The sequence below is a fragment of the Neofelis nebulosa genome, chromosome 7 (assembly GCF_028018385.1).
Source record: "Neofelis nebulosa isolate mNeoNeb1 chromosome 7, mNeoNeb1.pri, whole genome shotgun sequence".
Classification (NCBI taxonomy): Eukaryota; Metazoa; Chordata; class Mammalia; order Carnivora; family Felidae; genus Neofelis; species Neofelis nebulosa.
This window is the reverse complement of record NC_080788.1, coordinates 107821247-107838161: the sequence shown is the minus strand read 5'-3', so window position 1 is coordinate 107838161 and position 16915 is coordinate 107821247. Positions and strand designations below refer to the sequence as shown.

The window sequence follows — 16915 nt, the reverse complement described above, 5'->3', positions numbered from 1 at the left end:
TCCCAGTTTGGCCCAAATCCAATGATGGAAGGATATAAAGACCTGGCCATCTCAGCCCAACTTGGGACAAATTTAAAGGGCCGTTCTAATTCCAAAACTCGCCGTGGGGTCAGGCAGAGCTGTCACTGGGCATGCATCACAGCTAAATGTCTGTATATATCCTGTAATAAAATAATGCCATTGATTTCTTCCCTTTTCGAGGGTCAGCTTCTCTTAACCCAGTTTCAGTCTTTGGCAAGAGGCATAAGGATGCTCTGTGCAACAAAAAGAAGCTGTTGGTGCTCTATCCTTGGCTGAATTGTGACCAGTTCCCCTAGTGTCATGCCAGAATTCTTTATTTCTTTTACCTTGTCACCCAAAATTTTGGCTTGATCTCTGGTTCTGTGCTCTAAAGTTTGCTTGCTTATTTTGATACATTATCAAAATCTACCCTTTGGTCTTGTAGCATACACTTATCCTAAATCTCCAGCTCTATGGTGACTGCCATTAAGGCCTAGTCCCCATGACATTACCACTCATGACTTGATGTCCCTGTTTAATTTTAATTTGGCTCTTACAGTTTTCTGCTCCTTACCTATCTGTGCCCTCTTTAAGACACATGGACCAAAGCTGATTAAAAATCAAGTGAAATTGGGGTGACTGGGTGGCTCAGTTGGTTAAGCGACTGACTTCGGCTCAGGTCATGATCTTTCAGTTTGTGAGTTTGAGCCCCACGTCGGGCTCTGTGCTGACAGCTCAGAGCCTGGAGCCTACTTCAGATTCTATGTCTCCCCCTCTGTCTACCCCTGCCCTGCTCATGCTCTGTGTCTCTCTGTCTCCCAATAATAAATAAATGTTAAAAAAAATTTAAAAATCAATTGAAATTAAGCTTTTATATTAGTTAAACAGAATTAATTTTTACCTTCAAGTACCAGTTTCCATTCACATGTAAATGTGGTCCCAATTTTGAAATCTGTGTCAGAATTTTGGCAGAAGGCCATATACTAAGTGTCCGTGGTCTCTCCTCTTTAGTACTAGAATGCCGTAAGAGCGATAACTAATAAAATAAAAAACACATGATGAATAAAGGAAATGGAATATAGAGGTTCATTTATATATAGTTAAAAGTACTTTTTCCTTGCTGAGTGGCACAATGAATAATTTTAAAATATGATATTTTCTTTGCCTTAAAATGTTCTCAATATCTAGATATATTTCACTTTTTGTTTTAGCAGACCGTTACAAAATAATAGTTATAAAAGATTGCTATAATACAAACACCCATATAGTCCATTCATTAAACAAGTTTCAGAGCTAGAATATTTCTCCCACTCTGGAAGCTCCCTGTGTGCCCCATCCTAATCCTTTTCCTCTCCTTCCCCTCCAGAGCCATCACTCACCTCATGTGAATCAACCAATGCTCCACAATCTCAAATTTTGTATCTACCATTCATTTGCTTTATTTATAGGCCTATGTTTGTGCCCATAAACAATATATCATTTAATCTTACACATATTAGAAACTTTGAATTGAATAATTGAATTGAATTGAATTGAATAATATAAATGTATTCTTCTATGACTTACTTTTTTGCTCAACATTGTGTTCGTGACATTCATCTAGGCTGCTGCACGTAGCTGTAGTTCATTCACATGTCATTGCTGTACAGTATTTCCTTATCGATTCTCCCATCAGTGAACATTGGGGCTGATTTCAGTTTTGCACACTGCTGTTATGAATATTCTTGACTCTTGCTGCATACATGCAAGAGTTTCTTTGGAATATACACAACTTGCTAGGTAATAGGGTTAACTATATATTCAGCCTTACTAGATAATGCCAAATTGTTTTCCAGAGTGGTTATACCAATTGTAACTTTTAGTTCAAATTTTTGCTAAAACTTGATAGTGTCAGGCTTTAAAACTTTTGCCAAGGGGCGCCTGGGTGGTGCAGTCGGTTAAGCGTCCGACTTCAGCCAGGTCACGATCTCGCGGTCCGTGAGTTCGAGCCCCGCGTCAGGCTCTGGGCTGATGGCTCGGAGCCTGGAGCCTGTTTCCGATTCTGTGTCTCCCTCTCTCTCTGCCCCTCCCCCGTTCATGCTCTGTCTCTCTCTGTCCCAAAAATAAATAAAAAAACGTTGAAAAAAAAAAATTTAAAACTTTTGCCAATTGGTGGCTGTAAATTGTTATCTCATGCAGTTTTAATGTTCATTTCCTTGAATACTAATGTGATGGAGCATCTTTTCCTATTATTTGGCTGCTCTGATTTCCTCTCCAGCACCTTTTGCCTACTTTTCTGTTTGATTGGCAGTCTTTTTCCTGGTATATTCAGGATATGCAAATAGCATCTTTTGTTAGTTAGACATGTTGCATATTTCTTTTCCCAGTATGTAGCTTGTTTTTCCACTTTCTTTATGGTGTGCCCTTTAAGGAACAGTTGAATTAATTTTAAAGTAGACAAATCCAGTCTTTTATATTTATGCTCTTGGTTTCTTGTGTAATGAATTCTTCCCTCATTCAAGGACATAATGATAATCTCTGCTCTTTGCTTTTTTAAAAAAATTTTTTAATGTTTTTTATTTATTTTTGAGTCAGAGAGAGACAGAGCATGAACAGGGGAGGGGCAGAGAGAGAGGGAGACACAGAATCCGAAGTAGGCTCCAGGCTCTGAGCTGTCAGCACAGAGCCCGATGCGGGGCTCAAACTCACGAACCGTGAGATCATGACCTGAGCCGAAGTCAGATGCTTAACTGACTGAGCCACCCAGGCGCCCCTCTGCTCTTTGCTTTTAAAACATTTTTGATTTTGACTTTTACAGTTAAGTCTTAACGCACTTGTCCTAGTGCCTTTTATTGACTAGCTTCCTTGGTTTGTAAAGGCAGTTCTATAATTTATCAAGTTTCCATGTATGTATGGTTCTATATTTGGTCTTTATATTCTGTGCTATTGGTCTGTCCCAACTCTACATTGTCTTAAAGGATTTTAGTAAGTTTTGATTTCTGGTAGGATAAATCCCCAACTCTTCTTCAGGAGTTAATTATATTTTTTTATCAACAAAAAAGTTTCTTCTCTTCATTTTGAGTGGATCCAAAATTAAACATTACATTAAGGAATTAATATTCAAATGCCTCACAAGAAGTACACAGCTAGAGAACTAGGGTAAAGATGTTTAGGATTGCAGCTATTTTGGCCAGAGTACAGCATTCTTAATCTGGATAATATTGGAATTTCCTGCCCCCTGCCCAAGTTCATTAATTATGTTATGTTTTGTTTTGTTTTGTTTCAGCCAGTAATGTCAATACTAAATAGGTAATTCACTAAATGCTTTATCAAGGCCTCTAAGCTTACTTTGTCCACAGAAAGTTGCTTGTTTTCATGTAGGCTCTAGAAAGGACTCTGGTGAGTTTTCAAGTTGACTAGGAAAAAATACAATTACCCAGGAGGCATTTTGGGGGTAGTGTGCAGGGATGAGAATCCATACAACCAGTTGGCATTTAAATAAGATACATTTAAACAGGAAAAAAAGTTCAAGTGATATGGTTGTTACATATTGATTGTTTTTTTTTTTATTAGCATGCTAAAAGAAGACACAAAAATCTTAAAAACAAGCAAGGTATGGAATATATAACTTGTATATTCTAAACAGCACAAAAAATATTAAACAGTGAAACCCAACCTGAGTAATCTTTGTTCCAGTAATAAATTTCATTGCTGCTATTGTTTCTTCTTCAGAAACGAGGAGTCCATCTAAATGAGTGAGAGCCTTTAATCTGCCAATAACACTCAGCCTTAATGTGGCTGGCTTGGGAGAAATAAGAAAAGGTTAATTTTTACAAAATATTACATATGTTATGGCATGGAAAGGAGTGTGCTTCTTCTTTCCTTCCCATGTAATTCAAAATTATGCATCTCCCACTGTCTTACATATATCTAAAAATAAGGGCCTAACTTAGTTCTTCAGTAGCTGAAATTAAATTCTGTTTAAAAACTAATCTGTTTTGTTTGAAGCCAGATGACTTCTGGCTATATAAACTGTTGAAAAGTGTGGTGAAAAGTGCTCAGAGAACAATGGCAGTGAACTCCTGTTCTTCTAGATCAGCAGTTAGTCAGCTCCGTGTGCAAGTCTCTATAGATCTTTAGCTCTTGGCATCTAGTTTGGCAACGGGAAGATAGCTGTACACATTCTGTGTCTGCTTTGGCAAAAGAAAAATACCCTTCAATTTTCCCGAGCAAAAAAGAAATAGAACAACATAAACACAGTAACTTGGCCAATTTAACAGAACCAATCATTAGCCTCTTTTTAAAATATTGAACCCAGTCTTATATTCATTTTTGAAAAGCAAGGAAAGGAGGATTCTTGAAATTATTGGCTTGGGGCTTATTTTAAATCCTTGGAGATACCCTTAAATATAATCATTGAATACTGAAATTTCTTAGCATGAATCTCTGTATTTTTGTGATGAGAAAAAAATAGTGTTTAATCAAATTTCCTTTTATAGCAGAAAATAAGCCTCTATAATGCAGGTTTATCAGGGGAAGTAACAAATGTATTCCCTCCCTTAATAGTCTGTTTCTCTCACTGTATTCTATTATTCTTGGTCCCATGCTTCATTACAATAGGTTCTAGTACACTGAACTGTATAATCCCTCCCAAAGTTTGCAAATAGCAATGGTATCTAACACTCTTAAAGCCACCATACTCTCAAACTATTAGACCTTATCAAAAAAAGCTTTCTTTATAGTAACATTTAATTCATTTGATCACTACACTAAATTCAACTTATAAAATACTTAAAGGAATTCTAGTAAAACAAAGATAGTTTTCCCATTTCTGGCTACTGCTGAATAGTACCAAGAAAATGGCTTAGAAATAAAAATGATTCTTTGCTTTTTTATAAATACATCTGCTGCGTACCTTTTGCCATGGATTATGCCTAATATCAAGACTAAGAAGGCTTGCGGTGTGTTTGCATAACATATTTATTTCATCACCAGACTTTTTCAGTTGATTCCAGCTCAAGTCTAGGTGCTTGAGTTTCATCAGACCTCTGAATCCCTCCAGCGTTATCACATGGTTATGGCTTGCATCCAAATATTCAAGGTTATACTGCAACACATACAAATAGAAGTGGTGCACAGTTTCTATTTACAGAGTTCTTGTCTCTATGATTCACTAAGTATTTACATGCTTTTTGGTAATTCTTACAGAAAACCTACACAGTAGATACATTGCATTATGGTATCAACATATGTATTCTCCCAAAGAGCTACAGGTCTTTTATTTTTAGCCCTCAATTCTCACTTCACCCTTCTAAGGTAGAGAGGCAGGTATTTGTTTTCCTAGGAAAGAAACTGAAGAGTAACTGACAAGATAATTTATCCCCCCAAAACAAGGAATTACACTTTTACTTTCTGGGCTGCTGGTTTATACCATTGAACCCATGGCCTGGTTAAAAAAGATTCACCTCTGTTCAGAGGTAGAAATTTCAGCTCAGGTCATGATCTCACAGTTTGTGAATTTGAGCCTCGCATCAGCTCCACCTTCGGCATGGAGACTGCTTGGGACTCTCTCTTGCTCCCTCTTTCTCTGTCCCTCCCTTGCTTGCTCTCTCTCTCTCTCTCAAAATAAATAAATAAGCTTAAAAAGAAAAAAAAGAGCCACTGAAAACATTGTTTCAATTATATGCACACATAGTCTTACACAAAACATTGTATTACATAGAAATTTGTATCCCTTTCACATTCATGCATCATTAAGTATTCTTTAAAATGGTTTTGGATAATATTCCAATATTGTACTGATTGTATAATATTCCAATAAGTGAATAATTAGGATTATTTTAAACATATTACTACGAACATTTATGTGGCTTCTAATTGTTGACAACACTACCACAGACATCCATGATCATGAGACTTTAACTGAGACTCTCATGTTTTTTCAGAAGAGATTTTTAAAAATGTGATTCTTAGTTTGGATTTCTATATTGTTAAAATTTTTGATAAATACTGCTAAATAATATTCAAGGATGTTTGTACCAATTTTTTCTTCCAACAGTAGAATATGAGAGTGTTCATTTTCTTAAATACCCACCAATTCATCTGCCTTATTTTAATTTACATTGCTTATGACCGGTGAAGCTGAACATCTTTCCATGTGTTTTGTATGAGCCATTTTTAAATTTTGTTTTTGTTTCTTGTGTCTTGTCTTTAGCCATTTATCTATTCAGATATTCATCTAGTTATTTGTAAGAAGTCTTTAAGACTTCAATTTGTTACTTCTATTTGTTGCAAATAAAATTTTCTTTTAAGGTGTATACTAATTCAGACTTAGAACAAAGAAGAGATTAAGAACTTTAAGAAGATATTTTGCAACATATTTTTAAAAATAAAAAGTAATATTACTATGGATTAAAAATGAACTTGATTTCCTTAAGGACATAAAGTCCTTAGACTTAGAACAGTCTTTCTGGCTTTATAAAGATTTACTACATGGCCTGTCTTTTCCCAGTTTTCATCATAAAGTGGTAAAAACTTGTCCCAAATTCTGGCACTTACATGCAGACTAGCATTTGGGAACCATGCATCATAAAAAGATAACTGTCTTCTTTCCTTGAAAAGGGGGATAGGATCTTCATTTTTGTAATCCCAAGATATAAAACAGATATTAAGTATTTTCAGTTTTGTAGCAGAGTTTTCTGTCTTAATAGTTCTTGTGCTTCAGTTTAAATCCTTAAATCACAGTATAGCACAGCCAATTTACAAAGATTAAAACCCACAACACCTCCTTTAACTATTCTTAGGGATAATGGTTCATTCTCTAAATATAAATTAGCTCTCTCTAGACATCAAGAACACTTTAACAATAAGTTTTTCATTGGAAGAGATAAGACAGAAGTATTATTTCAATAAAAAATCAGGCACATAATCTAGATTAAGATTGCAAAGAGCCATATATATATATATAATCTATATATATATAGATTATAGATCTATAATCTCTCTCTCTCTCTCTCTCTCTCTCTCTCTCTCTCTCTCTATATATATATATATATATATATATATATATATATATATATATATTTGTCTTTCCCCGGCCTACTCTGACTATGGTGGAGCTATTTTCAGAGAAACAAATCTGTTCTTATTGTTTTCTTTCAGATACTCTTTTCCTGATAGTTCAGGTGAGCGAATGACAAACATGCAGCCTAGGACTTTTTAATTTATTGTATGGATGTCTTGTTTAGACTTTTAAAAACGCTATAAAAACCATAGAGTATATATATGTTTTCATCATTAACGAAGCCAAGTCTTCCATTATATAAACAGTGTTAGGTTGGGTATTTTGATTTACAAGGCAAGGCCAGGATGATGAACACTTAAGAATAATATATTTATTTTCTGCAACCTAGTAGAAGCAACTTGTAGCATGCAAGGCAGGTATGGAAACTCTCTATGTTAGAGACATGCTTAAGGAAAATTAGAGTAAAAATGAGATATCTCCAAGGTAAATTAAAAAAAACTTAGAAGACAGAAGAATGAATGTGAGGGGTGCCTGGGTGGCTCAGTCAGTTGAGCGTCTGACTTCGGCTCAGGTCATGATCTTGCAGTTTGTGAGTTCGTTGGGCTCTGTGCTGAGAGCTTAGAGACTGGAGCCTGTTTTGGATTCTGTGTCTCCCTCTCTCTGCCCCTCCCCCACTTATGCTTTGCCTCTCTCAAGAATAAATAAACATTAAAAAAAATTAAAATAATTCAAAGAATGAAGGTGAGTGATTAAACTAGATCATAACTTTTTGTAATGCCAAGATAAACATAATTCATATTAAACACACATACAAAACTCATTACTGGAGAATAAAGAGGTGGAGGCAGCATAAGTTTTCAATCTCTCTGAATCCCCACACAAAAACAGAATAAATAAATAAACCCAAATTCCATGGACAACGTTTATAACAAAGTTACATGACAAGGTAGCCCAATAAGACCCCAAAGAAGTCGTAGGGATAAACCAACAGCGACCACAAGCCCTACGGGGTATCCATGCCTATGTGAGAGGAAGCAGGAACCATCAGGCAGCATCTGATGGACCTGAGAACAAGACAGACCCCAAAAGGCTGCCAGTGTTTACTGGAAAGTATGGGAGCCAACCTGAGTACAACTGGGAGAAGTTCTGCCCTCTTCATTACTGAGTGCATGCATGGGACCCACAGGAGAAAGGTCTGAAGCAGCTGGGGCAGTCCAGCACTTATGGATCTTAAAACTCCCCTAGAAGGCCCCCTTCTAGAACAAAATCCTTCTCAAAGAATAAACTCAAAAATTAAACAGGATAAGGACAAAAAATGCAAATAAACGATAAAGTTCAGAGCAAAGTGGAGGAAGAGAGTAGAGTTGGGAAATGTCAGAAAGTAAGTGCTATAATTTTTTTAAAGCAAAAATAAACAACAGAGGAGGGAGATCTGTGAAGGTAGGAAAGCTTTCCCTAACTCCACTTCGTTTTAGAAGTTAAGAAAAAATAATTTCATTAAAAAATGAGCAGCAGAAAAGTATTGAGATCAAATCCCAAAGTTAGGAGAGCAGGAAGGAGAGGGAGAGGGGTGGGGGTGCAGAAAGGAGAGAGAGACATTGTTGTTGGCAATAAAAGAACACCAAAAAGATATGCTCAGAACTTATCATGACTATTAACTTACTATTTTAAAACAAGCAAAAAGATGTTAAGAATGATACAAGATAAAAAATAATATAAATATGGATTAGAAAAACTCAGTAGTAAGGTGAAAGAACCCATAAAATAATTTGAAATAAAAGAAAAACATTTCAGAAACAAATAGTCAAACACAAAAGCAAGTAAAACAATAGGTAATGCTTTAAGAGAAACAGAAGGTAAAAAAGAATTGTAAAATCAAATCGACTTAAAATTTTAAATTAAGAAATAAAAAGGACACAAGAGAAAGTGACAAATAGTGAAGATAGGTAAAGATTCAACATGTGGATAATGTGCATCCCTGAAGAAGAAGAAAACTGAAGCAAGGAAGCAAAAAAAGAGGCTTAAAACTTTCAATTTAAAAAAAGGAAAGAAAAAATGATTTTAATCTGTATTTTGGAAGAGCATACTGTGAAGCTGAAATACTGGCCCAGCGACCAATACCAAGACATATTCTAGTAAAATTACTAAACTTAAAAAAAAAAAAAAAAAAACTTAAAAAGTTCTTTGGCCATCCAGAAGAAAAAAGCATGTGACTTATGAGGGAAAAATTGTACACTGTCATCAGACTTTTCTACAGTAACAGTTTATGTCAGAAGAAACAAGTAACATTTAAGATGGCCAAGGAAATAAATTGTGAGCCAAGGATTTTATATCTAGCAAAACTGCCTTGCATGTGTAGAGGATATAGAAAAACTATTATCTACATGCAGTAGTGGAAGGGATATTGTCCCCATAAGCCCTTCCTGAGGAATCTATAATAGAATATTTTTCAGATGATCAAAATGTTTAGAGAGATAGCAACCTAAGGACTAGTGACAAGAATTAAATATACAGTTACCAAACAACTAAAAGGGAGAGTGTACAAAGTGCAAGGCTACATGTTCTGACAAAGTATATACAGAATGATCATTTTGATTCATTTTTAAAATGAATAATGGAAAGAACATATACAAAATAAAAAAAATCTTCCCAGTAATCATATTGATGAGAGTATCAGGGCTGTTATTCTGAGACTTTTGTGTGTGTAATAAGGGATAAAACAATGAGCAGTTATTAAATAGTCCACTGCTATCAATTTGTACCCTTGAAACTGAGGATTATTGGTGTGAGAGAAAGAAAGATACTGATGTAAGTAACAGAGAAGAGGTTAAGCTAAAAGGTTTTCAGTATTGAATCTGAATTGGAAATACCAATATAAATACATGAGGTTAGTTTTAGTTATACATACATATATAGTCACACACAAACACACACACACACACCTTCCCCATAATAAGTTCTGTCCAATGGAAAGACCTAGAAACAATGACCAACCCAGACTGTGGTCCTGAAATACCACTTTTCTCTAAAAGAAACTAGGGCTCCTTGAAGAAATGGCTGATCCCATGTCTACAAAAGAAAATACAGAAAATGGACATGGAACATCTTTTATGCCAGGTGGCAAAGAAGCTATCAGAGACCACTATGGTCATGGCAAAAGAAGCTAACTTTAAGATGATTCCATTGGTTAAGATGATAAAATTTGAGCTTTAATCATGATAATAATTGAATGGATGGACTCTCATCAAATGTGTTTAAGACCCTGCATTCCTAATGATATTAAAACAAAAAAGGAATTGCTTGTCTTTGGGAGATCACAAAGAACCATTCGTTATCTTCAAAATTGGTAAATAAAGGCAAATAAACACCTATTCTGCATTTTCTACATGAGTGGTACCACTGGGTAACCAAATCACAGAAAAGGGGAAATGTCTTTACGTAAAAATAGTCTAACTAATAAATGAAAAAAAAAATGATAGAATAGAAATATTGCCATTTTGTAATCACTGATGAGTTAATGGATATAGACATTAATAATGCTACCAGCATGAGAAAAATGAGTCAACCACACATGATCTGATTCTTACAGTCTTACCAGAGGAATGGAACCTGAGTCTGATCCAATTTCTGGATTTAGTTGCCAAATTGCAGAAAATACTGAGGGTGGGGGCTGTGTAGGATTGTATCATAAGCAAATCAGCAGGGTCCAAATTGTGGGACACTCTTGGGATTGGAAGGTCAAAGCATTTCTACAGATAAACTATGGGGAGTGGAAGGGGAAAGAAGGAATTATAAGAGAAACCTATAAATTAAAAGAGACTTAAACGATTTTTAGAATGGCAAAACCAAACTATTGTACTAGGTAGGGATGCACATTTGGGTGATGAAACTATGGGGGAAAATGCAGGGAGAGGATTACTGGAGAGGTCAAAATAATGATTTCTTGGAGGGATGGGGCATATATAGAAGGGGCTTATGTTGTAGTTTACAAAGTTCTATTCCTTGACCTGGGCGCTAGTTACAAGCACATTCACCTTATAATAATTTACTAAGCCATGTGCTTGAAGTACGTAGTTTTCTGTATCTGTTTTTTTTAATTATTATTTATTTTGAGAGAGAGCAGGTATGTGGAGGAGAGACAGAGAGAGAGGGAGAAAAACAATCCCAAGCATACTCCACACTGTCAGCATGGAGCCCGATGCAGGGCTCAAACCCATGAACCATGAGATCATGACCTGAGCTGAAATCAAGAGTTGGATGCTTAACCAACCAAGCCACCCACGCACCCCTGTATCTGTTTTATTTTACAATAAAAAGGTGAAAAAAATACACACAGATTATTTCCTCCCTCTGATCACCCCTAACATTCCTGTAGTCATTTTTCAAGACATAATTATATATCAGATACTTGATGTATCTGATCTATCTAGATCTATCTATCTACCTTTGCTAATCTTAAAATTTGAAAACACCACTTAGGCATATTTGTCCAGTTCTCTTACCTGTAAAATGTCCACAGTAATATTAATCTAATAAGTAGGCTGTGAAGCTATGATGTTGAAAGAAAATTTTCCGTCTAAGGAGAACAACAAAACTACTACAAAATACATGCTGAGAAGCTGGCTAAGCTCACTCACTATCTAAGTGCCTTGCATGACTTAAGAGTTTACTCATCAAATTTTGTGCCTAAGCAAAATAATTATGGCTGTCATAACCTCTGGAACCATTGGCAAATCATCAGAAAAAAAGTTAAATAAAACATGACAACCATTTACATATAGTCTTGGGACCTCTATTAAACTACCTTCTTTTTTTCTTAATGTTTATTTTTGAGAGAGAGAGAGACAGAGAGGAAACGTGAGGTGGGGAGGGGCAGAGAGACAGGGAGACAGAATCTGAAGCAGGCTCCAGGCTTCAAGCTGTCAGCACAGAGTCTGACGCGGGGCTCAAACTCAAGAGCCCCGAGACCATGACCTGAACCTAAGTCGGATGCTTAACCGACTGAGCCACGCAAGCACCCCAAACTGTCTTCTTTACTTAGCTGTATATCGAACCCAAACTATCAGGGATTCTATTACAAAGGACCTCGGCTTACCAAAAGAAACAAGGAAGGGGGCTTAATACTAAAACTTAAGGGGCGCCTGGGTGGCGCAGTCGGTTAAGCGTCCGACTTCAGCCAGGTCACGATCTCGCGGTCCGTGAGTTCGAGCCCCGCGTCAGGCTCTGGGCTGATGGCTCGGAGCCTGGAGCCTGTTTCCGATTCTGTGTCTCCCTCTCTCTCTGCCCCTCCCCCGTTCATGCTCTGTCTCTCTCTGTCCCAAAAATAAATAAAAAGCGTTGAAAAAATAAATAAATAAATAAATAAAAATAAAACTTAAGGTCAGTTAGCAAAGTAACAGTTCTGACCAGAGTGGGAGAAGCAGCAACGCAAGGGCTTTGATATGGTTGAAAGCAGCAGGTAGGGAATGAAGAGCTGAGGATGATGATATATTCTGAAACGGTATGTCAGTGACCTGGGACCCATGGAAACAGGGGATGCTGGGTTGGAGTTCTGGAGCCACATATGTAATTATTTTTGTTATATGATACATAACAAAGAAAACAAAAGCCAGATAAGATGCTTAGCTATGGGTACATGTGCATTACTGTATTTGTCCTATTATCTGTGAGAGGGCGAACACAAGTTCAACAAGGTCCGTGCGGGTGACATTCAGGTAGAAAGAACAAGGCAGAAGGAAAAGAGAAATAACAACATGAACAATGAACAAATGGGAAGAATTGACAGCCTTCAATATGAAGTAGTAAACTAGAGAATGAAGAAATAAGGACTCAGGAGCAGAAAAATAAGAATGAGAAAACAATGGAAATGACAATTTCCAAAAGACATTTTAAAAACAAATCTGGGGGGGCGCCTGGGTGGCGCAGTCGGTTAAGCGTCCGACTTCAGCCAGGTCACGATCTCGCGGTCCGTGAGTTCGAGCCCCGCGTCAGGCTCTGGGCTGATGGCTCGGAGCCTGGAGCCTGTTTCCGATTCTGTGTCTCCCTCTCTCTCTGCCCCTCCCCCGTTCATGCTCTGTCTCTCTCTGTCCCGAAAATAAATAAAAAACGTTGAAAAAAAAAAAAAAAATTTAAAAATAAAAAAAAAAAAAAAAAATAAAAACAAATCTGGGGTAGTTTTAATAAATTTATTTTCAAGTAGCTAGAAATCAGATATGACCACAGGCGTATAATTGGTTTTCCAAATGGAATCTGAATCCAAGACCTATTTTAGACAAAGTAACATATCATAATGTATGTATGTTTGTTCCCAATTTGAGCTGTATAATCCTGAATATGGTATATTTGAGGTCATAATTACAAAAATAATTTATCTATTAAATTAATAATTTTATTTTACTTAAATAGTTTCAAAAGGACAGTTCTTACCAAGTGGTATACATCATCTAAACAGGTAAATTCATTAAAGCTGATACTAAGTTTTCGAAGTCCTGTTAACTTGGAGATATCTCTCAATTTACTCAAGCTGTTTCCATGTAGATTCAGACTCTGAAATAAATTGAAATATAAATAAAAAAATAAGACAGATTACATTCTATATCATAGTTTTTTAACATTGAGAGAGAGCCAATAAGAAATATATCTAATGTATGTTTTTAAAAGTATAGTTTATAATAGCATCACTGGGCCCTGTTCTTGATTAATTTGATTTTCCACTTGAGTCTAAAAAAATTTTTTTTTTGAAAGAGAGCAAGAGCGTATGTGTGCACAAGTGGGGGGAGGGGTAGAGGGAGAGGGAGAGAGAGACTCTTAAGTAGGCTCCATGCCCAGCACGGAGCCCAACTCAGGGCTCAATCTCACGACTATGAAATCACGACCTGAGCTGAAATCAAGAAGAGTCAGACACTTAACTGACTTAAAAATTCTTTTTAGAAAATAGCTAACTACATTGTTAAGACATTTATTAAGGCACATCTATTTCTCACGCTAGCCAGTGAACGATATAGGCCCTAAAGACTTTGGGTATTGGCTAGGATACCTCATAAGAGAGAAGACGGCAAGGATACACCTTGATTGGACAAAACTGTATGAAGGCACAGGACTAAAGAAGAAAGGCTGAGGATGCTAAAGTAGGAGGACAGACACTCAAAGAAGGAGGTAGGAAAGTGTTTCCATATCAGAATTTGGCGTAGACTTTTCCTGTCCATTTGATCCCGGGCTAGACAAAATGAGTGTTATTACGGTTTTTTTTTTTTTTAATATTTAGAGGATACCCTGATGTCTATACATTTTTCCGTCTTTACACTACACCATCGTGAGAGGTATCAAGTGAAGATTATGTTTATGCATAGTCTACAGAATAAGCAGTGGCACAGGAAAAATGTTTTAATATAATTTAATATAAAAATGTTTTCATATAATTAAAAATGTTTTAATATCCACAACAAATTGGTATTATGATAAAATCAAGCATCTACTTCCCAACTCTCTTCACTCACCACCACCATCTTATGCCCTATTATACTGTGGATATAACCAAATTCTTGGCAGGGAGAAACATCTAAATGTCAAATAGTTGTCAAAATTTAGTTAAAATTGTTAAGAAGGGTCAATTTATGCAGAGTACTTTATTCTACAGGTCACATTTTGGTATCTACAGATACCTTACACTTAACATGTCCAAACTGAATTCATCATTTTCCATACATATCTGCCTGGTAGTCTATTTTTTCAATCCTGATTAAGAGTTTGACTATCTATCCAAAAGTTTTTGTTGACCACCCCGTTTTCCTCTTTTCCATATGCATTTGATTCTAGAAATGTTTCTCAAACCAACCATTCCATACCATTACTACTAAAAGTGTTTTAGTTCAGACTATTATTGTCCTTTGGACTACTACAATAGTATCCACTGGCTATTCATACCATCAGTCTGTCTTTAGTTAAATCTAACCACAAGTTGCCAAAGTTAGGGTCTTTACAAACACAGGGCCTGTTCCTTAAAGATATACTAAAATTTTAAAATTTGCCTTTGCAAATTTGTATTTGTATACATATCTGTCTCCTCTGCTAAAATGATGTCCTTGAGATAGGGAAGATAACTCATTTTGAACCCCCAATGCTTAACTCATTGCCTAAAACATAGCAAATGCTCAGTAAATGCTAGATGAATAAATCGGTGCAAAAGCCAGACATACAACTAATAACTATATTCTTTTTTATTCAGGTATAATTAGCATACAGTGTTATATTAGTTTCAGGTGTATAAGATAGGGATTCACCAATTTATACATTTCTCAGTGCTCATCGCAATGAGTGTACTCTTAATCCCCTTCACCTATTTCACTCATTCCCTCCCATCTCCCACCTTTATTTCTATATATTTTATTTATTTTTAGGTGTCCTAAAAAACTCAATCTAGAGGGGAAGACTGAAAAGAAAATAAGAGGTGTGTGTGTGTGTACCCTCGGTTTCTCTTATAGTAATGGCACAAAGGAAGGAGAATAAAGGGTGTGATGTCTAAACATTCTTGTTGTAGTAGCCATTATTTTTACTAGAAGCCCTAGAAGGTTTTCCTGGCTTTTAGGCAGTATATGCAAGTTTAGGATGAGAGGTTCTTCCATTCTTGTGTTATGGGTATTGATCAAATTAAGGCAGTCAGGTGGAGGTCACAAGCAAGCCAGGTATTCTGAAGTCTTATTCTCCTCCTCACTGTTTTTTATCTTACAAACCAAAGATAATTAAAGAAGGCCTACCTTTTTTTTTTTTTTAAACTATTGCTGTGTTTTTTTTTTTTAACGTTTACTTAATCCCTTTAAATCTATAGAAATGTATGTTGTGGAAGCTCAATCCAATCAAACTCATGCATTTAAGCTTTTCATTACTAAAGCTTTATTATAAAAAATTTATTACTCAGATATGAACTCTTTACCTTATAGGGCAGAAACAATAATTTCTCCACGTCAACCCAAAGAATGTTCTTATAATCGCTATACTGCACATTTATGATGCAGATGGTGGTGCTGCCATCATGTCATGAAGCTTTCCTTCCTCCCTAATAATAACTCGTTAAGGTCAAACTTAATCTCCTAGACTTGAAGATTTGGTGGATGGCGACAACATAGTTGGACCAAAGCACCCCCTTGAAAAAAGATGTTTTCTAAATATTTTCAGAAGCAGACTCAAAACTATTGACCACACTTCTTATTTTCAAAAATATTTTGGGGGCCCCTGAGTGGCTCCGTCAGTTAAGCATCTGACTCTTGATTTCAGCTCAGGTCATGATCTCATGGTTCAAGGGATTGATCCCTGCATCGGGCACTGCACTGACATCACTGAGCCTGCTTGGGATTCTCTCTCCCCTGCAACTCTCTGCCCCTGCACTATTCACTCACTCTTTGTCTCTGTCTCTGTCTCTGTCTCTGTCTCTCTCTCTCTCTCGGTCAAAAATAAAGTAAATAGGGGTTCCTGGGTGACTCAGTCTGTTAAATGTCTGACTTTGGCTTAGGTCATGATCTCACAGTTTGTAGGTTTGAGCCCCATGGCAGGCTCTGTGCTGACAGCTGGAGCCTAGAGCCTGCTTTGGATTCTGTGTCTCCCTCTCTCTCTCTCTCTCTGCCCCTCCCCTGCTAGTGTTCTGTCTCTCTCTGTCTCTCAAAAATAAATAAACATTAAGATAAAAAATAAAATAAAGCAACATTAAAAATTTTTTAAACATTTTTTCATTCTCTTTTTGTTTTATATAGTCACTTGAAAAAAATTGTCTTCATAAACAAGTGATCTAGAAATGTCACATTGGAACAATGTAATTGACTTTCAAGATAAAAATAATTTCTGAATATTTATCTGTATCTCAGCTTTCAGGGCACACATAGAAAGATAATGTCATGTGAGAATAACTTGTCTTCTCAAGTA

At 36.2% G+C, this 16915-nt stretch overlaps 1 protein-coding gene and 1 long non-coding RNA gene across 15 annotated transcripts in view; one reads left to right on the top strand and one right to left on the bottom strand.

The window, feature by feature from the left end:
- LRRC9 (leucine rich repeat containing 9) overlaps positions 1 to 16915 on the bottom strand; it is a 119256-nt gene that overhangs the window by 47867 nt on the left and 54474 nt on the right. For all 9 annotated transcript variants that reach the window (XR_009264501.1, XM_058739210.1, XM_058739207.1 and 6 more), the window contains 4 exons: positions 13430 to 13549; positions 4895 to 5086; positions 3656 to 3781; positions 902 to 1036 (listed from right to left, as the gene is read on the bottom strand). Coding sequence is in view for 8 of the 9 variants with exons in the window: in XM_058739210.1 (XP_058595193.1) it covers positions 902 to 1036; positions 3656 to 3781; positions 4895 to 5086; positions 13430 to 13549 (573 nt within the window). In the remaining variant the exon portion in view is untranslated. The remainder of the gene's footprint in view (positions 1 to 901; positions 1037 to 3655; positions 3782 to 4894; positions 5087 to 13429; positions 13550 to 16915) is intronic.
- LOC131517299 (uncharacterized) overlaps positions 1 to 16915 on the top strand; it is a 100139-nt gene that overhangs the window by 64678 nt on the left and 18546 nt on the right. The gene's annotated exons all lie outside the window — the stretch shown is intronic.